This window comes from Mauremys reevesii, unplaced genomic scaffold (genome assembly GCF_016161935.1).
Source record: "Mauremys reevesii isolate NIE-2019 unplaced genomic scaffold, ASM1616193v1 Contig31, whole genome shotgun sequence".
Lineage (NCBI taxonomy): Eukaryota > Metazoa > Chordata > Testudines > Geoemydidae > Mauremys > Mauremys reevesii.
The window spans coordinates 62749-88278 of NW_024100842.1; the positions used below are offsets into that span (position 1 = coordinate 62749).

At 54.2% G+C, this 25530-nt stretch overlaps 1 protein-coding gene across 1 annotated transcript in view; it reads right to left on the reverse strand.

Moving 5' to 3' along the window:
- LOC120393799 (scavenger receptor class A member 5-like) overlaps positions 1-25530 on the reverse strand; it is a gene marked incomplete at its 3' end in the record, with an annotated part of 96645 nt that overhangs the window by 46620 nt on the left and 24495 nt on the right. The window contains exon 3 of the mRNA XM_039518286.1: positions 15600-15728. Coding sequence (XP_039374220.1) covers positions 15600-15728 — 129 coding nt within the window. The remainder of the gene's footprint in view (positions 1-15599; positions 15729-25530) is intronic.

Genomic DNA, 25530 nt, shown 5'->3' on the forward strand with positions numbered 1-25530 from the left:
GGGGGATTTGACAGAAGCCTTCAATTACCTGAAAGGGGGTTCCAAGGGGGATGGAGCTTGGCTGTTCTCAGTGGTAGCAGATGACAGAACAAGGAGCAACGGTCTCAAGTTGCAGTGTGGGAGGTTTAGGTTGGATATTAGGAAACACTATTTCGCTAGGAGGGTGGTGAAGCACTGGAATGGGTTACCTAGGGAGGTGGTGGAATCTCCATCCTTAGAGGTTTTTAAGGCCCGGCTTGACAAAGCCCTGGCTGGGATGATTTAGTTGGGTTTGGTCCTGCTTTGAGCAGGGGGTTGGACTAGATGACCTCCTGAGGTCTCTGCCATTCCTAATTTTCTATGATTCTATGTTGAATAAGACTGGTCCCAGAACAGACCCCTGGGGGACACCACTATTTACCTCTCCCCATTCTGAAAAATTAATTTATTCTTAGCCTTTGTTTTCTGGCTCTTAAACAATTACTAATCCATGAGAGGACCTTCCCCCTTATCCCATGACAACTTACTTTGCTTAAGAGCCTTTGGTGAGGGACCTTGTCAAAGGCTTTCTGAAAATCCACGTACATCCACTGGATCACCCTTGTCCACATGTTTATTGACTCCCTCAGAGACTTCTAATAGATTGGTGAGGTGTGATTTCCTTTTCCAAAAGCCATGTTGACTATTCCCCAACATATTGTGCAGATCTATGTATTTGAAAAATCTATTCTTTACTGTAGTTTCAACCAATTTGCCTGGTACTGAAGTTAGACTCACTGGCCCATAATTGCCAGGATTGCCTCTGGAGCCTTTTTTAAAAATCAGATTATTTTTAAAAACCAGGAGTCACCATGCCAGGAGGGGAAAAAAAGGGGGTGGGGGAAAAGGGGTAGGGGAGAAAGCCTTTTAAAAATAAGGCTTGAAAGTGAGGCCTTCATCTGGAAGCTGAGGGACAGTCACTTGACAGGTGCTGTCTGTGAAACACACGGGGAAACTGTTCAAAGGCAAACGGTGACTTGTACTAGAATAGGAAATGTCTCTGATTTGCACATAAAAAGCTGGGAGTTGCATCTTCATGTTTATTTTCTGTCACTTGTATTCGCTTTTCCTTACTATTTTATCTCTGAACCTGTGATTTTTTCTAATAAATAAACTTTGTATTTATTCTTACCCCAGTGTCTGTGCCATAAAAAGCTGGTGCCCTGGGGGCTGGTTTCACACCTTTGGGAGGGAATGAATGAGAGGGGTAAAGGCCAAGTGCCTGGTAGCTAAGAACTTAGGATGGACAGAGTTGGGGACCAGAAGGGCTGCTTGGGGTGGGTGGGTCATGCTGCAAGGACTAACCAGGCTGCTGGAAGCCAGCGTGAGATGTGCTTGTGGGCTGGCTACTGAGGTCAGGGCTCTGAGATATCACAACCCAGCATTAAGGCACCCGAGGATCCAGGACAGGTGGTAATGGCCTGGCCTGGCCGATACTCAAAGTGTCACAACTACTAAAGATCAGCTTCTCTGAGCACGAACTTTAGTGCCTGCAGAATGCTGTAGCACAACCGTAAGCTGTTATGCTTCATGGAGGAATCACTCCGAGATTCTTTGGCCTCTGCTAGTCAGGATGGTCAAGATGGTCCTTTATGGCTTTAGAATGTATGACGGGCTCCAGCCAGGCAGCCTTGGAGACTAAAGTCATTTATCCCCACAAGAGCTACAGCCTAGGCTATGGGCCATATCATCTTCCTAAGAACGTTCCCCCAGGGAATGCGTCTGCTTTCTGACCTGCAGCCACCTCTGAGTGGACTGGGGAGCAGAGCTGGCTGGAAAATGGAATTTCCGCCCTGGGAAGAATTATGATGTTTTTTGTCCTGATCCAGGATGAAAATTTAAAACCCCACTTGTTCGTGGTGCAGAAATTCCAAAAAATTCTGTCTTGGGAGAACTGAAATGGGATTTTTTTGGCTCCCTAGCTGCTTGCTTGGAAGAATCTCAATTTACTTTTCTCCCTTTAAAGTGAGATTGACGAGACCCTTCCAGCCATGTAGCTGAGGTGCTGTCATTTAGTTTCTCCCAATGGAAAAACACAAAAACAAAACAACCCACAATTGTTGGAGGGGGGGGGGAATTGAAATTTCCCCATGGAAAATTCCAATTTTGCAAAAAGAGCATTTTGTGTTGGAAGATCATTCCGATGGAAAATCCCCAGAGTACAGCTCTGAAAATCCCCAGCTCTATTGAAGCCCACACAATCTTTGCTGGGGCTGATAAAAAGGTTTACTGTGGTATGTGTGTGCTAGGAACTGGGCTGAGACCCACCACCTGGTCAGCAACAAGCCATCAGATGGGATGACGGCTAGTCAAGACTGGAGCTGTGCCAGATTTGAACAGATGACCTGGAAGCCAAACTGCAGGGGAGGTTATCCTCATCACTGCCTATGCTGGAGCTGTTCTCTGCCTAGAGGGTTGCGGTCTTAAGGACCAGCAATCCACAACTTCACACCACTCAATTCAGAACTGAGCCCCACATGGCTGGTGTAACAACCAGCTGAAGATTCCCCAGGTGGCACAAAGCCAGCGTATCTGCCTTCTGCCACCCGCTCACACCCCTGGCATAAAGGAGTCATGCTGTGGGGTAAAGGCTATGGGTGCAAGGGGGAGTGACCAGACCATATTATACCACCACTGTTTTCAGTTAAAGAAACCAACAAGAAATACCTTCCATAACATAACAGACAGCAAATCTTCCAGGCAAAACATCCTCCCACAAGCCTGACTCCCAGCCACAAGCCAGGGAGTTTTATAGACAGCATCCCTACCCAGAACCCTTTGGGGGGGGGGGAGTTCTTCCCCTGTCTCTCTGGGTGATGGACAGCCCATCCAGCCAATCATCTCTTTTTCCTCTCTCCTGGCTCTGCAAGAGCATCACACACCTGCTCCCCTGCAGTAGCTCTGAAGCTTCTCTAGGGGCAGAGCCAGCTCCTCTGCAGCCTCCTTATCTCTGCTGCACTCAGTGGAGATGGGCAGAGCAGAGGCTTGAGCTCTTTATGTAGAAACAGAAGCTTCTCTGCTTCAGTAAGTCCCTGACTTGCTCACCTCAGGTCCTGCTTCCTCTAGCACAAGCTGGGCACTTTGCTGGGAACTAGGGGCCCGGGTCTGACTTTTACATTCAGGTGGTACAAGAACTTTTTCACAGGGATGCTGGCAGTGCAGGCCAGCTGAGTGCTCCGGGCCAGGGCAGGCTCCTGGGGTCTTCAATGCAGGAGGAAATAAAATCCTACCATTCGAAAATGCAGATCTTGCCTGGCTCGGGGAATGGGTCTTTGGGAGAGAGCACTCAGCATTTTTAAGCTCCTAAGAAGCAGCAGCAAAACATTCAAAGCCCTTAGACATGGAAGTACCTGTTGCTTTCCTGGAAAGCTGGGAGGCACAGCGAGTGGACACAGCTGCTTGAGGACAAACAAGACAGGCTGGAGCATTGCCACCGGAACAACAAGGAATGGGGAAAGGAACGGGGCCGGAAAGACTGGGGGGGGGGGTTACAGGGGTGACTCGGAAAGGTCCAGTTAGAGGATGCATTATCGCAGGATCTCATCTCTGCGTGAAGAATCCATCCCTGCTGCGATCTGAACCCGGGGACACACAAACGGAGTTCAGGCTCCATTGTCGGTTCAGTTCTCAGCCTCTCTGCTGGGACCGTACCCCCTGCAGGAAGGAACATCTAGGCTCGTTCGAACTGTGATGCTGGTTTTTGCAATGTGGATACCTGGTCCCCGGGAACTGAGCTGAGATCACCAAGTGCCTATCAGACAGGTAACACTTTTTGATCACCAGCAAGCTGGGTAGGATGTGAACTCGTGGCCGCGTTCCTTGGCTCTGGGGCACACCCATAGAGCACTTGGCGACAGGGGCTTGATCTTAAGCTCTTTGAAATGAGCAGCAATGAGCTTTGGATCAAGCTCCCAGTCAGCCAGGGGCATTCAGACCCAGCGTTGGCCAGGACGCTGAGGTTAAACAATGGCCCTGTGATGCCAGGGCCAAAGACAGGCAGAAGGGAGGGACCGTGGTCCCATCTGCAGGAGAATGCCTTTAACAGGCAAATGTCCTCCCTTGTAAGGCACCGGAGTATTAACTCTTTGCCAACCTGCGTCGGGCCAGACTGCTGGCCCCACGTGCCGTCCTTTCATGTTTTCAGACCTCCACCATTTATCTACTCGAAAAGTGATATTTACAGATGGATTTTTGCAGCTTCTTCACATTGCAGGCCACAGACCCTCACCCACCCCTCTAACAGGCCCATAACCTCAGGCTGAGTTACTGCAGTCCTTAAATCTTGATCTAAATACTTCAAATTACAGAGACTGCACCATTTACTCCAGTTCAAACCAGCAAATGACCCATGCTCCACACTACAAAGGAAGGGGGGGAAAAAAACCCAGGGTCTCTGCCAGCCTGACCTGGGGCAAAATTCCTTCCTGGCCCTCATCTTTGGAGTCACTCCCTTTCGTGCCATCTTTCCTTGAGTTACACTATTGAGCCATTAGGCAAACTATGGCCTCTGGGCTGCATCTGGCTGGTAGGACTGTCCTGCCTGGCCAGACTTGCCCCTAACCCTCTCATAGAAGATCAGGGTTGGAAGGGACCTCAGGAGGTATCTAGCCCAACCCGCTGCTCAAAGCAGGACTTATCCCCAGCTGGTCCCCTCAAGGATTGAGCTCCCAACCCTGGGTTTAGCAGGCCAATGCTCAAACCACTGAGCTATCCCTCCCCCCAGCCTCAGCCTCAGCCTCAGCCTCAGCCTCAGCCTGCCATGCTGCCAGTGCTCTGGGTGCAGGGTTGTGATCTCCTGCTGGGCAGCACAGCAGCATGGCTGCCAGTCCTGCTGCTCTGAGCAGCATGGTAAGGGGGCAGGGAGGTTGGATGGGGGTCCGGGGGTCCCAGGGGGCAGTCAGGGGACAGGGAGTGGTTGGATGGGGGCAGAGGTGGGGGGCAGTCAGGGACAAGGAGCAGGTGGGTTGGATAGGGGTGGGGTCCCAAGGAGGCAGTTAGGGGTGGGGGTCCCAGGAGGCGGTCAGGGGACAAGGAGCACCGGGTTGGATAGGGGTGGGGCCCCAAGGTGGCTGTTCGGGGTGGGGGTCCCAGGAGGGGCGGTCAGGGGACAAGGAGCAGGGTGGGTTGGATAGGGGTGGGGTCCCGCGGAGGCAGGTAGGGGTGGGGGGTCCCAGGCGGGGGCGGTCGGGGGACCAGGAGCACCGGGGGTGGAAGGGGCGGGAGTTCTGAGGGCAGCAGTCAGGGGGCAGGCAGTGGGAGGGGGCAGGCAGGGGGCGGGGGCCAGGCTGTTTGGGGAGGCACAGCCTTCCCCACCCAGCCCTCCATACCGTTCTGGAACCCCAATGTGGCCCTCAGGCCAAAAACTTTGCCCAACCCTGCACCAGATGTCTCTGTGGGCTTGTCCCAGGGCACACACTCACCATGGGTGCTGCCTCCTCCTGGATGTTCTAGGGAATTCGTTTCCTTCTAGGTCCGACGCCTCCCCTTGTGGTCTCTCCCCCGCTGTCCTCTCCCTCGCTCTGGGCCCTCTCTCTCACCCCAGAGCTACAGCTGCCTCTTTGTGACTCAGCCCCCCGGCCAGCTCACTATGGGGTTCCCCCTTCTGGGCTACAGAGTCCCACTGGACCCTTTGTCCAGGCAATGCCCCTCCCCCACCCATCAGTGGCTGGGGGGATCCCAGGCCCACCCACTACTCCAGGTTCCAGCCCAGAGACCTTACAACATGCAGCCAAGGGTTGCTCAGGCCCCAACCTTGCTCCTCTCTTCCTGAGCTGCTTCCTACTCCACCTCCCACAGGCTTTTTCTTCCCCCTTCCCTCTTCAGGGTACACCCTTCCCTCACAGCCAGGCTCCCACAGTCCTATTGTTTCCCTGGGTTCCCTCCTTCCCTCTCTAATGCACAAGGGTGGCTGCAGACTTCCTTGCAGCAGCCATTTCTGTGGCCAGCTTTCTGGCTTTATCCTAGCCCAGCCTACACCTGCTCACCTGACCTCCATCTTCCAATCAGGGGTTGCTTCTCCAGCCTAACCCCTTATGTGTGGACCCTTTCACAGCTTCCTTCACCTTTGGGGGGCTGGTGTGGGGGGAAGACCCCATCACAGGGCAGTACAGCGTTCCCGCCAGGGTATGGTCCCTGGTAAACAAGGGAGAGAAGGCTGGAACTCAAGCTGTGTAGAAACTTGTCTGTTTTGGCCTGTAGTTTGTAGGTGTTTTCGTTAAGTTAATAAATTCATCTTGCTGAGGATGGATTGATGGACTGGTATATAAAAATCTTATATATATAGATATATTTTTTGCTGTTTCAGCATCATTTCACTCTACTTCTCTTCCATCTGCTTGCTCTGTGCCTGTAACTCTCCTTTTTTACTTCTTTAGCAATCTGGTTTCAGGTCCTTTGGGCTTCTGCTGCTTGTCTGTGCTCACTGTGAGTGAAATTCACCCTACACAGGGAGCCTGGCCTCTTGTGCTGGCTATGTCCTGTTTTAAGGGCTTTGTGCTGGGCCTTGTCCACAGGGGTGAATTTCACCCATAGGCCCTCATCCAACAGTGGGATCTGCTAGCATGGACCTAGGTACTAGCACGGAGCCCCACTGAAGGGGGCAGGACTCTCTACATAGAGGGCTGCTACAGCCAATCCCTGCCCCACATGGCTTTATTTTTATTATTCTGGATTCTCGCATGGACTCAGGGCTTGGAAGCCAGGACTCCTGCATTTTGTTTTACTGCATGGCTGGGGCCAGATGTTCAAAGACAGCCTGTAATTTTGGAAGCCCAACTTCAAACAGAGGGAAGAGGACAGATTTTTAGAGCTGCTGAAGTAACCTTCCCTGGCTGTGTTTGAACTGAGGCCTTTCCATACCAAATCACAGGTCTCTACCACTTGAGCTAAAGGAATAACTCCTTTTGCTGTCAGCAGTAGTTGGTTTTTATCCTCTACGTAAACCAGCCACTATGGAGGAACACGACACATACTTTGCCAGTGTATTATACTGAGCACCCCGCAGTGAATTCAGTGGAAGTGGGTGAGTACTTAGCAATTTTGAAAGCCAAGCGCCTGTGGGTAAGTGTCTTCAGTAAACAGTGGCAGCCAAAATTAGAGGCCATCTTTAAAAATGGAGGTCTTACCCTCTTGTGATCCCCAGTTCACTGAGAATGAATTAATCTGTTTGTAGAGCACTTTGAGTGCCTCAGATTAAAGGTCTTAATTAGGTGCTTTAATTAATTTAGGGCACAGATTCAGTCTGACCAATTCCAAACGTTCAAAACTCATGCATTGGGTCCCCCAAAATCATGAGCTTGGGTTAAACAAGCCCCAAGGAGGGTATCCTTGCATCAAAGGTGCCTGAATGGAGCTACTGGCTTACTGAGAAGGGAAACTGAGGCAGAGAGTACCCGCAGCACAGTGCTAACTCAGTAGGGGGTGCTGAAGGGCAGGCACAGCCTATTGACAGAGTTGGCTACATTACAGATTTCCTGTGGCTGCCTGTCCAATGCAGCCGCTGTGGGGCTGACAATTGTCAATACACCTGGACTAAGGGGGCCAGTTCCCTCATCCCTGCACAACTCCTGGTATGGAAAGGGTCAGGATTCTTGGTTCAATAACAATATTCAACCAAAAACAGGAGGGGCAGGGGGAAGGGACTAAAAGCTCCAGCTGACGTCCTCCTGCATCTGTGTGACCCAGAAGGAAGGACTGACCCCAGGAAGCTTGCCCTTCAGATTCCAACAGATCCAGGCTTCCTAGACAGGATGTGGTAAGAAGGCCACTGCAACTAAGTTAAAAGCAAACCCCATAAATCTCCCGACTGCGTGCGACCTAACTCTGGGGTGGAGCCACTCTCTGACCAGGCAGCCTCCCTGAGCATCCTTCAGGCCCATGGTTAGTTCTGCCCATGCCCAGGAGCTAGGGTGACCAGGTGTCCGGTTTTCGACAGGAACACCTGGTCTAAAAGGGACCCTGGCGGCTCCGGTCAGCACCGCTGACCAGGCTGTTAAAAGTCAGGTTGGCGGTGCTGCCCAGCTAAGACAGGCTAGTCCCTTCCTGAACTGGCTCCGCGCTGCGCCCCGGAAGCGGCCAGCAGGTCCGGCTCCTAGGTGGGGGGGCCACGGGGCTCCACGTGCTGCCCCGTCCCGAGCACCGGCTCCACGCTGGGGGGTGGTGCCGAGAGCAGCATGCAGAGCCACCTGTCAATCTCCGCCTAGGAGTCGGACCTGCTGCTGGCTGCTTCTGGGGCGCAGCGCAGTCTGTGGTCACAGGACAGGCAGGAAGCCTGCCTTAGCACCCCCGCTGCATTGCTGACTGGGAGCCATCTCACTCCAATCCCCTGCTCCAGCCCTGAGCCCCCCCAAACCCAGAGCCCCCTCCTGCACCCCAATCCCCTCATCCCTGGCCCCATCCCAGAGCCTGCACCCTCATCCCAGAGCCCTCACCCCCTGCACCCCAACCTCCTGCCCCAGTCCAGAGCCCCCTCCCACACCTCAAATCCCTCATCCCCGGCCCTACCCCACAATCTCCACCCCCAGCCCAGAGCCCTCCCCACACCTCAAATCCCTCATCCCTGGCCCTAGCCCACAATCTGCACCCCCAGCCCAGAGCCCCCTCCCACACCTCAAATCCCTCATCCCTGGCCCTAGCCCACAATCTGCACCCCGAGCCCAGAGCCCTCCGCACACCACAATCCCCTGCTCCAGCCCTAAGCACCCCCCAAACCCAGAGCCCCCTCCTGCACCCCAATCCCCTCATCCCTGGCCCCATCCCAGAGCCTGCACCCTCATCCCAGAGCCCTCAACCCCCTGCACCCCAACCTCCTGCCCCAGCCCAGAGCCCCTCCCACACCTTGAATCCTGCATCCCTGGCCCTACCCCACAATCTGCACCTCCATCCCAGAGCCCTCCCCACCCCACAATCCCTGCTCCAGCCCTGAGCACCCCCAAACCCAGAGCCCCCTCCTGCATCCCAACCCCTCATCCCTGGCCCCATCCCAGAGCCCTCACCACCCTGCACCCCAACCTTCTGCTCCATCCCAGAGCCCCCTCCCACACCCCAAATCCGTCATCCCTGGCCCTACCCCCCAACCTGCACCCCCAGCCCAGCGCCCTCACCCCCTCCCGCACTGCAACCTGCTTCCCAGAATGTAGAGAGTGGGGGCCTCGGGGAAGGGGCGGGGCTAGGGTGTTCAGTTTTGTGCAATTAGAAAGTTGGCAACCCTACCAGGAGAGTATCAGAGGGGGAGCCGTGTTAGTCTGGATCTGTAAAAGCAGCAAAGAATCCGGTGGCACCTGTGTCTGTTAGTCTATAAGGTGCCACAGGATTCTTTGCTGCCCCTACCAGGAGAGCAACTATTGGCAGCATGGTGACTTTGGAGATTTGGCTCGAGTTCCATGGGTTAAACCCTTTTACAAAGTGAAAAGGAGCAATACCAGGGAAGGGGATCAGGCGATGTGGTTTTCCTACCACCGCGGAAGAGCGGGTCGGTGTTTCCATAGGCACCTGGCATTGGGGAAGCTCCACTGGGTTGTTTGTGTGTATGTGTTACGGGGGGCCGGGCTCTGGTTTGCCTCCAATCACATGACCTGCCTGCATATTTTAAATTACTCCCAGCAGGGAGAGAATAAAAACATACCAACAACTGACATGAGGCCCACCCTGCCTTCCAAGAGTTCCCTTCCCCACCCCGGAGCGCCGCGTATCCTGTGCTTTGACAGCAGGCTGATGGCCCGCTTCCAGGCTGCCTTGCTTTCCAGTACGAAGACTGTCAATATTGAGAAAGCAGAGGGTTTGTTTGGAAGATGGACGGGTGCTGCATGGTGTGACGGGCTGGATCACAGAAAACCCATTGGGAACTGCCAGCTGATGTGCTGAAATGACCTCTGAGCCCGTTTTCCCTGACAGCTTGGGACTCCAGTGCCCTGCCTGTTCTGAGCCAGACACGCTAGCCTGCTGCAACACAGACCCAGGTCTGAACCACGCAGGGCCGCCCAAAGGGGGGGGCAAAGGGGGAAATTTGCCCCGGGCCCCGGGCTCCGCAGGGTCCCCCAAGAGAACAGCTGAGGCTCCCGCCTCCGCCCCTCTCCTGGAGCCTCAGCGCATCAAGCGGTGTCCTCAGACAGTGCTGCACCATGTCTCCGCCGGGCCCCTGAGCCCTGCCCTGCTCAGAGCCGCGTGGGAGGGGCGGGGCTGCGAGCTCGGGCTGAGCTCAGCTCCTCCGCCGGCGTGGAGCTCACAGCCCCGCCCCTCCCCACGCGGCTCTGAGCGGGACGGAGCTCAGGCCCCGCCGGGGACACGCTGCGGCTGTTCAGCGAGGTGCTGAGACTCCGGGTGAGGAGGGAGCCGGGGGTAAGAGGCTGGGGCCGGGGGGGTTGGCTAAGGGGCAGGGAGACCTGGGGACAGTCGGGGCACAGGGAGGGGGCAGAGGTTGGGGGAGCGGTCAGGGGCAGGGAATGGGGGTTGGATTGTGGGTGTTCTGGGGTGGATAGTGTCAGGGCCACCCAGAGGGGCGGGGCAAGAGGGCGCAGGAGCTTCTTCGCTCCCGGTCTCGCCAGCCGGGGTCCTTCCGCCCAGGGTGGAAGGACCCCACTGGCGACCACCGCCGGCGGGACCCGCCACGACGTGCAGCTCGGTCTCGGCGGTAATTTGGCGGCGGGGGCCCTTCCATTCCGGGACCCGCCGCCCAAGTGCCCCGAAGACCCGCGGCGGGGACCCCGCCCGCCGCCGAATTACCGCCGAAGACCGGGCTGCACTTCGGCGGTGGGTCCCGGAACGCAAGGGCCCCCCGCCGCCGAAGACCCCGGGCCCCTGGAATCCTCTGGGCGGCCCTGGAACCACGTGCCCCCAAACTACAGGCTTAACTGAAAACAGCTTAAGAAGTGCTCCTGTCTCCAACACCCCGATGCCCAACTCCCAATGGGGTCGAAACCCCAAATAAATCCTTTTTATACAGGATAAACTCATAAATTGTCCGGCCTTTATAACACTGATAGCGAGATACGCACAGCTGTTTGCTCCCCCAGGTATTAATCTCTTACTCTGGGTTAATTAATAAGTAAAAAGTGATTTTATTAAATACAGAAAGTAGGATTTAAGTGGTTCCAAGTAGTAACAGACAGAACAAGGTGAATTACCAAACAAAATAAAATAAAGCACGCAAGTCTAAGCCTAATACATTAGGAAACTGATTACAGATAAAATCTCACCCTCAGAGATTTTCCAATAAGCTTCTTTCACAGACTAGACTCCTTCCTAGCCGGGGCCCAATCCTTTCCCCTGGTGCAGCCCTTGTTCCAGCTCAGGTGGTAGCTAGGCGATTTCTCATGATTGCAGCCTCCTTTGTTCTGTTCCACCCCCTTGTATAGCTTTGCACAAGGTGGGAAACTTGTGTCCCTTTCTGGGTCTCCCCCCTTTCTAAATGGAAAAGCACCAGGTTAAAGATGGATTCTAGTACCAGGTGACCTGGTCACATATCACTGTGAGACCCCCCCCAAGCCTTCATTCTTCCCGGCCTGGCTCACAGGGAGGCTGCCTGCAAACAGAGCCACCCACAGTCAGTTGTCCTGGTTGATGGGAGCCATCGAGATTCCAAACCACCATTAATGGCCCACACTTTGCATAATTACAACAGGCCCTCAGAGTTATATTTCATATTCCTAGTTTCAGATACAAGAATGATACATTCATACAAATAAGATGACCACACTCAGTAGATTATAAGCTTTGTAATGATGTCTTACAAGAGACCTTTTGCATGAAGCATGTTCCAGTTACATTATATTCACACTCATTAGCATATTTTCATAAACTCATGTAGAGTGCAACGTCACACATGGATCCTGTAGCTCAGGGATCGGCAACCTTTGGCACACGGCCCATCAGGGAAATCCGCTGGCAGGCCAGGACAGTTTGTTTACCTGCAGCGTCCGCAGGTTCAGCCAATCGCAGCTCCCACTGGCCGCGGTTCACCATCCCTGGCCAATGGGGGCTGCATGAAGCGCCAGCACATCCCTTGGCCTGCGCCGCTTCCCGCAGTCCTCATTGGCCTGGAGCAGTGAACGCGCCAATGGGAGCGGATGCTGCAGGTACACACACCATCCCGGCCCGCCAGCGCTTTCCGTGACGGGTCGCGTGCAAAGGTTGCCGATCCCTGCTGTAGATGATCTATACGTGCTTGCAAACCAGTCTGGAAGTCACAGCCCAAATGGTCTCTTAATTCATGCTCCGGTCAGGGGGGCTGTGAACAGAGGGCGGAAGGAAGATACTGCTTGGATTCTTTTGTAAACTGTCGAAGGAACCACGTGCTAGCTCTGCTTCCATTTAAGTACCCAGTGCTATTGAGCGCCCATAGTAAATGCTGTAGTGAACAGGCTGCGGTGTATGCGTTAACAACACCCTCTGCTGGATTGAATGAGACCGGTGCTGACGTGTCTCAGTGACCCTATACTGTGAATTCCCAGTGGAGATTCTCCTTGGCCGAAGAGGCCAGGGTTTTGAAACAGGAGGAGCTGGGTTCTATGTCCCCCGTTGCTGCAAAGTTCTGGGAGGTCCCGCTGTGTGCTAAGTGCCCAAGGATTCGGTGCTCTATGTTATAGTCCAGAACTAGCAGCTGAATGCATGCAGCTAAGCAGGTGGCCCATGTAGGATGAGGAAACCCAGAACTCACATTCGAGGATGGATTTTGTAGGGACAGTGTCTCTGCCAGGTGTTTCAAAGTCCAGGCCCATGTCAACCTCCTAGCAGGGTGCCGGAACAGGGAGGACCAGGGGGCCATGGCCCTGTCACAGAGTCCCCGGGGGGATGCTCTGGAACTGCTCCCCACCAAGCCAGGCAGGACTTTGGGGAGCCTCCTCTCCCTCGGAGCAGACTGTCTGCAGGGCAAGCAGCTCACACGGCTTCACCTCCTGGGTCTCTCCTTGGAACATTCAGCATCCTCTGCCCCTCCGTGCGCTTCCCACAGCGAGTCCGCCTTGGACACTGACTCTTAGCCAGGCAGGAAAGCAGAGGTTTATTAGATGACAGGAACACAGTCTAAAACAGAGCTTGTAGGTACAGAGAACAGGACCCCTCAGCCGAGTCCATCCTGGGGCCCAGCGAGCCAGACCCCCACGTCTGCCCTCACTTCCCGTCCCCAGCCAGCCCAAAACTGAAACCCCCTCCAGACCTTCCTTTCTGGCCTTAGTCTCTTTCCCGGGCCAGGAGGTCACCTGATCTCTTTTTTCACCTTTAACCATCCCTTTGCATGGGGGAAGGGCCCCAGCCATTTGTTGACAGGAGACAGTGTGTCAGCCATTTATGCACCCTGGAGACTTAAGAAATGCATTGGGGAAACTGAGGCAATCACATGGTATTTAGAGGAAACATTAAGAACAGTTCCACTTCGTCACAGGCCCCATCACTTTTTACCAGACATAAGAGTGAGTGATGTCGGGGGGGGAGGGGATGGAGAGGAGTGAGCGGAGGTGGGATCTTGGGGGAAGGGGGGGGCGCAGGGGCGGGATCTTGGGGGAAGGGGCAGCACGAGGGCAGGTGCTCGGGGAAAGGGACGTGGTGGGGGCGGGGCCTAGGGACAAGGGGTGGCATGGGAGCAGAGCCTCCAGGGGAAGGGGTGGCATGGGGGACAGGGCCACGTTTCGGGCACCGGTGGCCCCCCCACTTTTAGGGAGTTTCCAGTGCGTCTGCCTCCTAGTCCAGGGCAGGGTTTCTGGGGCTCACAGTTGGTAGCCTGATTCTTTCCTCCTGGCCCGAGCTCATTCTAGCAGTAAGAACTCAACCCAGATCCAGTACTGCACCCCAGCTGTGGGAGGTTTCTTTCCCCTCTGCAGATATTGCGCGCTCGCTTTCCTCCAAGAAGTATGTGGCAGCAGGCCAGGCCAACGGCCTCACAGTGAGGTCTCATGATGCCTCGTGGGAGAGCCGAGTTCAGGAGTGTGCTCGAGAAACTCACTGGCACAGTTGCTAGGCTGCTAGAGGGGTAACAGCCTACTGCCACTGGCTGATGGAGCTCCTCCTGTAGCTCAAGTGATAAAGGTCAGGATAGCGGTGCTGATGGCAAGGGATTCAAGCCATGCTGATGACCCAGGCAGGGGGAGTTCTTAGACTCAGCCTCTCACGTCCCAGGCTGACAAGGACTATCTGGCCTGTGGGAGTCTGGTGCACTGGAGTTGGCACTAGCAGAGGGGAAGCGCCTCCTACAGATTCATGTCCCATGTGACACCTGGGTTTCCTTTGCAGGCTTCCGATCCTAGCACTGAGTAGACTTGGTCCTGCTTACTTGTGCCACTGATCAAGATCCCGGGTAGCCCCGTGGGTCCGAGTCTTGGGAGATGCGGCTGAAATGCGCACAGAGATCTTTATGATGATTAGTAATCACGTTTATTATGGTGGTGCGAAAGGGCAAACCAAGAACGGCGCCGCACTCTGCTAGGGGCCGTACAAATCTTCTGTGCATCCCAGAGCGATGGCGTTTCTCCAGAGCTGTGTGGAGTCCGGACTTGATTTCCACGGTGTCGGGTTCGGGAGGCCCATGCTGCTCTCGGCGGGAGGCCTCTCAAACTAAACAAGAAGCGGGTGGGTTGCTTCTTCCAAGGGTCAGCGGGAAATCAACGGCTCAGACCGCCAAGCACCGCATCGCAATTTGGCCTCGTGGCAGTTGGGAGCGATTGCAGTGGAAGTGGCTTTGCAAAACATTCGGGTGGAAACAGCCCAGCCCACAAAACCAACACATCAGCTCGGGAGCGGGGCAGGTCAAGGCTGCTCATTAATCCTCCGCGTGGTGCGCCTCGGCCTGACGCGACACAGCCCTCTGGAGCCAAGAATCACTCACGCTGCGCCTGGTTGAACTTCGGGTACGATTACACCCAAGACACCAGGCGGTGGAGTAAACACAGGATCCTGGAGACATGCTGGGGGGATTAAGGGACTGCCGAGGGAGGTCTCCGAGGCGCAGCGACTGGCGGCGAAAGAACGCAGCCGCGGAAAAGCAGAGGAGGATCTGGCCCACTCGTTATGTTTTGCCTTTTTCTAGTGCCTGAAGATCTGAAGATGCAGAGACTTTTTTTTTTTACCAGGACTTGCCCAGGATGATGCAGCAAGCCAGTGCCGGGCAGGAATAGCCTCTAGCTCTCGGTAGCCCATCTCCGGACCAGTCCCTCGTGCGGTCACTCAAGGCAGTGCCCAGGGCTGCAGGCTGACAGCTGCCCTGAGGGACGACGTAGTGAAAGAGTGAGATGGAGAGGGCGCCCGCTGCTGGGCATTTGGGCCATGAGGACTCGTGCCTTGGTGAGTCCTGGATTCCAAAGCCAGAAGGGAGCATTGTGATCACCCCCCGTTTCCCGCCCCGTCCTCCCCCGGATAGCACAGCCAGAGACCTTCCCTACGGTGATCCCTGCTGGAGCCAGAGCCTGGCTTCTCGAAACCACCCAACGCTGCAGTGAGCTCATGCAGCTCGTACCGGACCACGAGCATTTTCAGCCCTGCCTGGCTGAACGAGGTGGCAGCCCAGAGGCAGCCGCGGAGGCTCCGGTACGAATGCGGCATTCCCCACCCCTTTCCGCTCCTCCCCAGAGCGGGAGGCAGACCGGAGGCGCCTTTACCTGCCAGGATGAAGACGCCGACGAGGATCAGGAACACGAGCAGGTAGAGTCCGACCACTGCGTACTTCAGAGCCGCGATGGAGCCCAGCCGGCCACAGCGCCCTGTTCCCCTCCTCCTGCCGCCTGGACCTGGGGGGGGGACAAAGACCCGTTAGGAACAGAAGTCCCCTCTCCTCTTGGCTCGCTCGCCCTCACCCACCAGGCCCCGATCCAGCTCCTCTGCAATGCTGAGAATTAACAGGTTTGGAGGAAAACCAGCTGGCCCCAGAGCGAGGCGGAAGCATGGGAACCTGGGGGCTGGCCGTAAAGGCTCATTGGGTGGGACCCAGCCAGCTTCCGCTAGCATCAATGGGGGCCGGATCGGGGTTTTGTGGGGCAGAGCCAGGGTCCAAATCACTGGGAAAATGAGCGAGCCCAGAGGAAAGCGGGAGGGAAAAGGAGAGAGGGAGCGAAAGACAGGAATGAACAAGAGAAGGCGGGTGAGAGCTGTGAAGAAGCCGAGAGCCGTCCCAGTGCAGCGGTCAGGTTGTCATCACCAAGCAGCGGGCCCAGAGCGGGGGCAGCTCTGCGGCTGGGATTCCCAGGGTCGTCCCCGCCGACGGGTTAGGGAGGGAGCCGGGTGGTCGCGCCAGTTGCGTCTCAGCGCATTGCAAGGCAGGAGCAGACGAGCCGACTCGTCCCTCTTCCCCTCCCCCGCCCCGCGCCGCCCAGCTCTGTAAAAGCTTTGAAGAAAGGTTAGCGGGGCTGCCTCCTAGCCAGGCTTGGGAGATGCCGAACACTGTAAAACCCCACTGTGCAGATGGGCAACTCTGGCCTCTGCAGCCCGGGGCCGGAGGGCGGCTCAGCATCTCTTGTGCTCAGCAGAGCAGAGGAGTTAGGCCTATATATGAGGCACCCTGGGGTGGGGGCAGTGAACTGGCCAGGGCAATTACAGCCACTCCCCTCCTGTTGACATCTGGAGCCGGGGCGGGATTGGGGGGGGGGCTTTGGCCACTGTCCCTGCCTTGCTCAGACACCCCCTGTCTGGGCTGGGCAAGGCAGGCCTGAGTCAAACTGCAGCTGCCTCCTGTGTGGACATAGAGAGGAGAAGGATCTCAGGGATCCCTCTTTTCCCATCCACACAGGGCCAGCCATGACTCGGTCCAAGCCAAAACTCTGTCAGGAGACCACCAGCCCTACCCCGGGCCAGGCGCAGCACGAGCCTCTGCCTTCGAGAGGGAGCTTGGAACAAAACCGCCTGGCCTTGAGACATGAGGCCGGGACGCAGCAAGTTCTCGGCAACAAATCAATCGCATGCCTTCGAGAGGGCAAAAATAACATGGGGCCGGCCGGAGCGCAGATAAAACAGGGGAGAAAGAGAGAGAGAAACGGATTAAGACCCGTGCTCGGGAAATCCCGACAAAAAGCCCTTTGTTCACTGCTGTCCGGAGACACAGAATGTCCTTCTGCAGGTATTAAACACTGGACAAAAAGACAGCTCCTGCCCCCAGGAACTTACACTCCACATACCTGACACGAGACGAGTGGATACGACAAACAGACTGGGGAGCCCCTCTTGTTACATCGCACCTTTCCCCCTTAAATGTATTAGAGGCTGGGTCTATCCAAGTGTCTCTAATGCACCCATGACTGTGGTCATCATAATCATACCCAGCTCTTATAGGCACTTGCATCAGTAGATCTCAAAGCTCTGTACAAAGGAGGTCACTACCATTACCCCATTGTACACATGGGGAAACTGAGGCACTGGACGGTGCAATGACTTGCCCAAAGTCACCCAGCAGGCCAGTGGTACAGCTGGGATTGAAACCCAGGTCTCCAAATCCTAATCCAGGAGCCTACTAGGTCACACTGTCCCCGAGCCCCAATACTTAGCCATTTGCTAGCCCTTTGCAAACACTAAGTACAGCCTCACAACAGGGCCGGCAGAGATGGGGCTGCATTATCAACACCGTTTATACGGGAAAATGGGTACAGGGATCAAGTCTCTGGAGGGAATCAGTGGCCAGATGGATACACGTGCTCAAAAACTCCTGGCTCCTAGCCCTGTGCTTAGTCCATGGCACCACTGGCCCAGGACTGGGAGACACCCCCCCACACACACCCCTTGAGGTTGCCAAAGTCTGCGTACCAACAAGGAAGTGAACAAAGACTTGCTAAAACCTAAGGATGCTACTGCAACTTTACCTTGTCAAGTGGAATTTAGTTGGAATGAGACTGGACCCGTCTCAGGGCAGGGGCCGTGTCTACCGAAGTGTCTGTCCAGCACCAAACACAACAGGAGCCCATTACTGAGGACAGTTCTATCCATTGCTAGCCCCCTATCTCCATCGGGCTGTGCCTGGATTCTGCAAACATACCAGGAGCATGTCGCTCTGGCAATAGATGACGTGTTCCTCTATCCCACCAGCGGTTGCAGGTCTGGCACCTATCGAGGAGGTCTGACGGCTGGCTGCTCTTGAGCCCTCTCTACCTAGGGTGGCCAGGTGCCTGGTTTTCAACTGGAAAGTCCATTCAAAAAGGGGACCTGACAGTGTCCAGTCAGCAATACTGACCGGACACCCAAAGTCCAGTTACTGCGGGCGGGGGAGGCAGGGAGGCACTGGGTCATCACCCGCACCAGCCCCTACTCAGCTGGGGCCGCCTCCTGCCTGCGTCGGGCGGCTGCAGCTCCCAGCAGCAGCAAAGCAGCCAAGTTCCTCCTGACCCAGACAGGGGGGTTGGAGGGGAAAAGCTGCGAGCGATGGGGGGAGGGGCAAGAGGAGTGAATGGGGCGGAGCCTCAGGAGAAGAGGCGGGGCAAAGTCTGGCCTGGGGAGGGTGGGGAGGCAGGACTGGGGAGGTTCCGTCATTCCTGCTGGAGTGTCCGGTTTTTAAATATTACCAAGTTGGCAACCCTACCTCTACCGGGGAAAGCTCGCGTTACAAGGTGGAGCTCCACAGCCAGCCGGCTTCCTAGTGCTCTGCGGTAGCGTTTGCCTGTGGGCAAAACCTGGCCGCAGCTGCTCTGCTAGTGAGGCAGTGGTGAGAATCACCGGCTCTGCAGATCAGAGCCGCTCTCCTGGAGTGTCATGTAAAGAGACAGGCGGGGTTACCCTGCACTGTGGACACAGGCCTGTCGGTTCAGAGCTGTGCCCAGCTATCAGCTCTGAGAAGGGCAGATCGTCTCCTCCAGCCTTCAGGCTGAGCTTCTGCAGCCCTCATAGACTTTGAGGCCAGAAGGGACCATCGCGATCATCTGGTCTGACCTCCTGCACATCGCAGGCTACAGAGCCTCACCCACCCACTCCTGTACTGGACCCCTAGCCTCTGGCAAGGGGCTCAGGGCTGAGGCAGAGGGTTGGGGTGTAGGGGGGTGAGGGCCCCAGCTGGGGGTGCGGGCTCTGGGGTGGGGTGTTGCCTCCAGCTGCAGTGTAGGAGTTGGTCTCAACCACCTTCCCACCTGGAAGTAGAGTGACCAGACAGCAAGTGTGAAAAATCGGGACGGGGGTGGGGGGTAATAGGAGCCTATATAAGAAAAAGACCCAAAAATCGGGACTGTCCCTATAAAATCGGGACATCTGGTCACCCTACCTGGAAGCACACTGCTTCCCCCAGCTGCAGAAGAATCAAGGAGCCTCTCTCCCATTCTCTCAGCAGTTCCCGAGACCTTTCCCCTTCCCTCGGGGGTCCCAGCATAAGAATCTTTTCTGCTGCAGGCAAATACTTTAACCTGAGCTACATGGAAAAAATCATTACCAAGGAGCAGGTCGAATAGGAGGTGATCCATTGCCCCCACAGTCAAAACACTTTCCAAATCTTCCCACACCACATGGATTTTAGCTAGTGGGATGAGGAATCTGCTTTCACCCACCCCCACAATCTCTGCCATTTGGCCAGGTCACATACTGGCCTTTGGGACCACACTCTGCTTAACCAGAGAGATCTGGACCCCTCTATTCCTCTGCCCCAAGTACTCCCTGCCATCAATTTGGACAGCCTGAACACGCTCCATATCTGGTTCTGCAGAGGCCAGCCTCACAGAACCAATATGATAGGTTTCAATTGCTTGGGGGGGGGGGGGGGGGTTCTGTGTTGAAGTCAGAAGAACTAACATGAGCTACTGGTTGCCGGCTTCCTCCCAGCACATGGCATTTATTCCTCAGGTGATCAGTGGAATTACACTGATAGCACCTTTTGGGCTCTTCTGCATTTACAGGAGATTTGGGATGAGGGTTAGAGGAATGTTTGGGGGCAAGAGAATGTTTAGGCTCCCAACTCCCTTCCCTCCTCCCAGGGGCAAAATGGGATCCTCCCTTCCCACCAGTTCTAAACCCCTTTCTGTGGCCTGCCCTCAATAGACACCCGATTCTGTTCAAAGTCATCAGCTAAAAAAGCCACCTCATCCACAGACTTTACATCTTTGTCCCACAGACCCTGCTTCACATCAGCCTTACAGACGCTTAGGAAATGCTCTTGAGCAACAAGATCCAACATTCCCTCAAAACTTGTCACCTCCTTACCCCTCACCCATTTCCCCAACAAATCTTTCATTTTGTTTACATATTCCGCATTACTGATACAACTATCCCTCTTAAGATTCCTAAATGTAACTCTATGTGTTTCAGGGGTAATCTGAAAACTTCGCAAAACAGTATCTTTCAATTGACAATAGTCTAAAGCATCTTCAATAGGCATTCCACTGAGTACATTTCAAGCTTTACCTGTTAATTTTGCAATCAGGGTAGGAACTCTCTTATCATCAGGGATTTCATGTATCACACACTGCCTTTCAAAGGTAGTCAGATATTCAGCAATATCATCATCTTCACTGTATGCAGGGCAGAAGTGTTCCCATTTGTGGATTTTTGGAGTGATGGGAGTCATTGGGGTCGGGTTCTGCTTCTCTAGCAGGTCCAGTTGGTGTTTTTGGTCTCTTTCTCCCCTCTCTTTCTCTTTTTCTTCCATGGCCCTTCTGTACAGCTTCCTCCCGGGCTGCCTCTTTCAGTTGCAATAAACTCTGCTGCTCCCTCTCCTTTTCTGCAGACTGACGCCTAGAAAGCTCTAACTCAGGGGTAGGCAACCTATGGCACGTGTGCCGAAGGCGGCATGTGAGCTGATTTTCAGTGGCACTCACACTGCCTGGGTCCTGGCCACCGGTCCGGGGGGCTCTGCATTTTAATTTAATTTTAAATGAAGCTTCTTAAACATTTTAAAAACCTTATTTACTTTACATACAGCAATAGTTTAGTTCTATATTATCGACTTATAGAAAGAGACCTTCTAAAAACGTTACAATGTATGACTGGCATGTGAAACCTTAAATCAGAGTGAATAAATGAAGACTCGGCACAGCACTTCTGGAAGGTTGCTGACCCCTGCGAGTCTAACTTCACAATTGCTTCACTACTTTCACTTCTTGCTTTTCTGTTCCTACTTCCCTTTTCCCAAAATAAGCAAACAGAAGATAACAAAACTGTGACCTCCTCCTGACTGTCCTTAGCCACCGCACTTAAGGCTCACTTCAAATCACAAATATCTGTGCTTCAAGTGTGAACTTCCCGTGGAGTAACAAGCCATACATACACCCTGCTCACTGCGCCACTGTGATGTTCCCCTGGTGTTGTCTGGACCAGTGATCTGCTAGGTCACTCCAATCCTCGACTCTGGGAGCCAGCCTTACCCTGCTCTGCTGTGAGAACCCCAGTCCCAGGCTGTTCACCTATGGGCTTGCTTTAAGCCATGAGGATACATTTTTCAGCCTCATAACTACATACATGAAATTATAACCTATAACCTCACTATACCATTACTGTAACAATTACTATAACATCACTATAACAACCATGCTCAATGCATCATGAGCCTTCTGAAGACACCCAACATGACAAACTTTGCATTGGCTACCACACAATCATTTTACAAGCATCAACATGGGGTGCAGGGTGTTCCCCCGAGGTACGGAATATCACATTGAGAATGAGGGGTTTGAGGTGTGGGAGGGGCTCCAGCTGGGATGCAGGCTCTGGGGTGGGGCCAGGAATGAGGGGTTTGGGGTGCAGGCTGCCCCAGGGGGAGAGGACTCCCCCCAGCTGCCTCCCTAATTTGCCTAGCGGTTTCGCTGGGATGTGGTCTCCCCAGGCCCATGTCAGAGCATTGCTGTTGACTTTAAGAGCTGCCACCTTCCATGCCAGAGCTGACCAGGTAAGAAGAGTCCTTGATATATTTTAGTCCTGCCTGAATGGAAATCACAGCACAATCCTAACTGTGGAGTCACTACCAATGTCTCTACACTTATAGCTCCATAATAGATTGTGTTTTATATAAGAACATGAGAACAGCCACACTGGGTCAGACCAAAGGTCCATCCAGCCCAGCATCCTGTCTTCCAACAGTGGCCAAGGCCAGGTGCCCCAGAGGGAGTGAACCTAACAGGTGATCACCAAGTGATCCATCCCCTGTCGCCCATTCCCAGCTTCTGGCAAGCAGAGGCTAGGCTGCATAAAGGGCTCCAGCCAGTTTGATATTATATCTTAGCCAGATGTAATCTCCTAAAAAGAGATGGGAGGAAGCAGAAGTGAGTGTCCAATTCCTTCAAATGTGTACTAAGGGTGGAGATATGTCCATCTTATCCCCACCCCCTGGGATTCACAGATTCCAAGCAAGAAGGTACCATCTAGTCTGACCTCCGGTATAACACAGGCCAGAGAACTTCCCTGAATTAATCCCTGTTTGAACTAGAGCAGCTCTATTAGCAAAACAGCCAGTCTGGATTTTAAAATTGCCGGTGACAGAGAATCCTCCATGACCCTCGGAAATTGTTCCAATGGGTAATTACTCTGTTAAGAGTGGACGCCTTATTTCCAGTCTGAATGTGTCTGGCTTCAACTTCCTCCCATTGCATCATGTTAGACCTTTCTCTGCTAGACTGAAGAGCCCAGTATTAAATATTTGTTCCCCATGTAAGTACTTACAGACTGGGATCAAGTCACCCCTTAACCGTCTCTCTGGTAAGCTAAACAGATTGAGCTTGTTGAGTCTTTCACATCAAGGCCTGTTTTCCAATCCTTTATTGTATCAATTGACAAATAATTTATGCTGAAATAAAACGAGAGCATATCCTAAAACAGAATCACAAAGGGGCAGAGTTAAGGTTAATTCTATATTTCCCCATCCTTAACATTGCATTAATGTCAGGTTTTGGCCCAACGTTGACCCTGTGCCTATAAGAAGACAGACCATGACTCCCTTCTAGCCCAATTAATGATGGCTGCCAAGTCTGCCATCAGATATTTGTAGTAAGATGAGGTCCTGAAACATAAATCCTTATATCAGAGGCCCGGTATGACACCTAAGGCCTGAACTAAAGTAATGGACAAGACTTTGCAAACATAAAGCAAAGTGAAGCTGTGAGCCAGAGGCAGGCCCTGCTCACAGAAGCTGGCAAGGAAGGGCCGATGTTGCAAAAATACACATACTTAAAAGGTACTGGACACTAGAGATATAAACATATGGAAATGTGACCCTTCTGCCAGGCCGAGTTGACAGCAGCAAGAGCCAGGTTCAGCACACAGGGGTTCCCTTTCAACAATACAATCCAAAATCGGCTTGAGCCCCCACCCAGCGACCTGGGGAAACTACACAGACACCCCTGGGCACCTCAAAGAGGCAATACTTCCCCTCTCGCAAGCACAGAGTCTCAGTGTAGCAAAAATCTTTAACAACAGGCAGCCCTAGAGTGGCTCTTGAGTCTAGCAACCCAAAGTCACCCCTCCCACAGTTTCTGCCCTTAGTCAATGCAGCCCCCCACCCCCACAGTCCAGAAGTTCCTCCGCAGAGTCTACTTCCCAGCATAGGCAGAAGGGGGGGAGGTACGGGGGCACCTTACATGCTCCATGGCTCATATTGACGGCCAATTGCTATGCCTCTCCGTGGGGTTCTGGTGCAGTCTTCACCGCAAGCCACGCCTCTCCACCAGCCACCCTGCTAGCTGCTCCTCACCACCAGCTGCCTTGCTAGCCACTCACCTCTTCAGGCTCCTCCACTACTTAACACAGCTCTCAGTGATTTCAGCTGGTGGTAGGGGAGCCTCAGTGCTGGTGCACCACTAGCCCAAAGTAGGTCTAATGCTTAGACCCGGGTATCGTGATTTCAGTTCTGCAGCAAATAATAAGACTTTTAATGGAGTCAAAACTAGCTCTGTTATTACACAGTGGCTAGAGAAAGAGTCAAGGTGGTGTCTGGGGCCCACACTGCCCAGTACAAATACCTGTCCCCAGCCTCTCAATTCACTGGGCTTTGGAACCCATGTCCCTTGCCTGGCGAGTGCTACTTAGTTGAGGGCGAGTCCCTCCATCAGAAAATGCCAAGTACAGTTCTACTGTTCTTGAGTCACACAACCAGGACAACGGCACTTTACTACTCCTGGCCCAATAACGAAGAGACCGGGGATCCCACAGCAGCCAAAGTGACCATTAGGGCAAGCAGTCCCATCGTGCCAGGCTGTTACAGAAACCAATTCTAGTACGAACCCTGTGGGGACCACTGAACTGTCAGACCCTTGATATTATTCAAATAGCTAAACGTGTGGCTCAAAAGCATTGTACGTTATCCAGTGAGTTAGCTGCACTTAGAGGAATGGCAGGAGCGCCAGGAGAGGCTCCGGCCACGCTGGCTGACCCAATACAAACATACACTAGGTTAACAGTGGGGGATGCTGATCTCGAGGATTTGAAGCACCTTGTTTTGGAGGCGCTGCCTTCTGGGGTGCTAGAAGGGGTGAATGCTTGGTGTGAGAGTGGAGGCAGAGAGATACCTTGGGATGAAAGGATTGAAAAAGTGGAGACTGCACTTAGACAGCAGGAAGGAACTCCTGTCCGGGGGCCATCCTTACCCATACGCAAAGTACGCAGCTGCGTAGGGCACCAGGAAATTTGGGGAACTGCACCTCCAGCCCCTGCTCCGGCTCTTCCCCAGGGCCCCCACCCTGCTCCGCCCCTGCCCCCTCCCCACCCCAGCCCCGCCTCTTCCCGCCCCAGCCCAGCCCCATCCCGCCTCCACTCCCCTGAGCTCTGCAGCAGGGCCGGGGTTGCACTCACTGGCCCCAGCTACGTCACTGCTGAGTGCAGGAAGGTGGTTCCCCATGCCCCCAGCCAGCCCCCACCCCCGCGGAGGCCGGGGCCCCCCCCACACACCCCGCAGGGGGGCTGCGGAGGGCCCCAGAATAGCTAGGGACGGCCCTGCTCCTGTCAGTGGGTTGTGAACAGAATTAGGACAGTGGAAAACAGAGGGTCCTGGATCCTCTCCCCGTGACCATGGCCGGGTTGCAGAGGTCGCGGAATGAACAGAGGTAGAGGAGTAGGCAGAGACAGTGAATGGGTATCGCCTGGAGCTCTGAAACATGAGAACTTAGACCTTAAAGGAGAGAATGAGCAGCTGCGGGCGCAGCTACAGGCTTGCATGACTGGTAAGGAGTCCCAAAAGGAGGAAGAAAAGGCAGTGATGACAGTGGCTAAGGCGACTGTCTTGGCGTCTGGATTGAATGACCCAATTGCTACTAATTCGGTAGTGTAGGCCGCCCTCCCTGCAGCTCAGAATGCGTTTTCCAGCACCCCGTGACAATAGATGTCTGGGGACGCCCCGACCTAAGCATCCGAGTCGGGGATGGGCTTGCAGATTTTCTGTTGGACATGGGGGCTGGAATTCCTATAGTAAAAGACATTGCATGTATATCCAGTTGTGGGCTCCGTTCAGATCCAGGGCATATCAGGAACTAAGCAAACGTCTGATGTTAAAACCCTCCCTCTCCAGTGCGGTGTACATGCCACTCAGGGGAAGTGTGTTATCGCAGGGAGAGAAAATCTAATCGGGGCAGGAACTATCAGACCCTTGGGAATAATCCTGCATTTCCCAAATATGTGCATCAGACAAGCCCTCACTGTAACGGGAGAAAC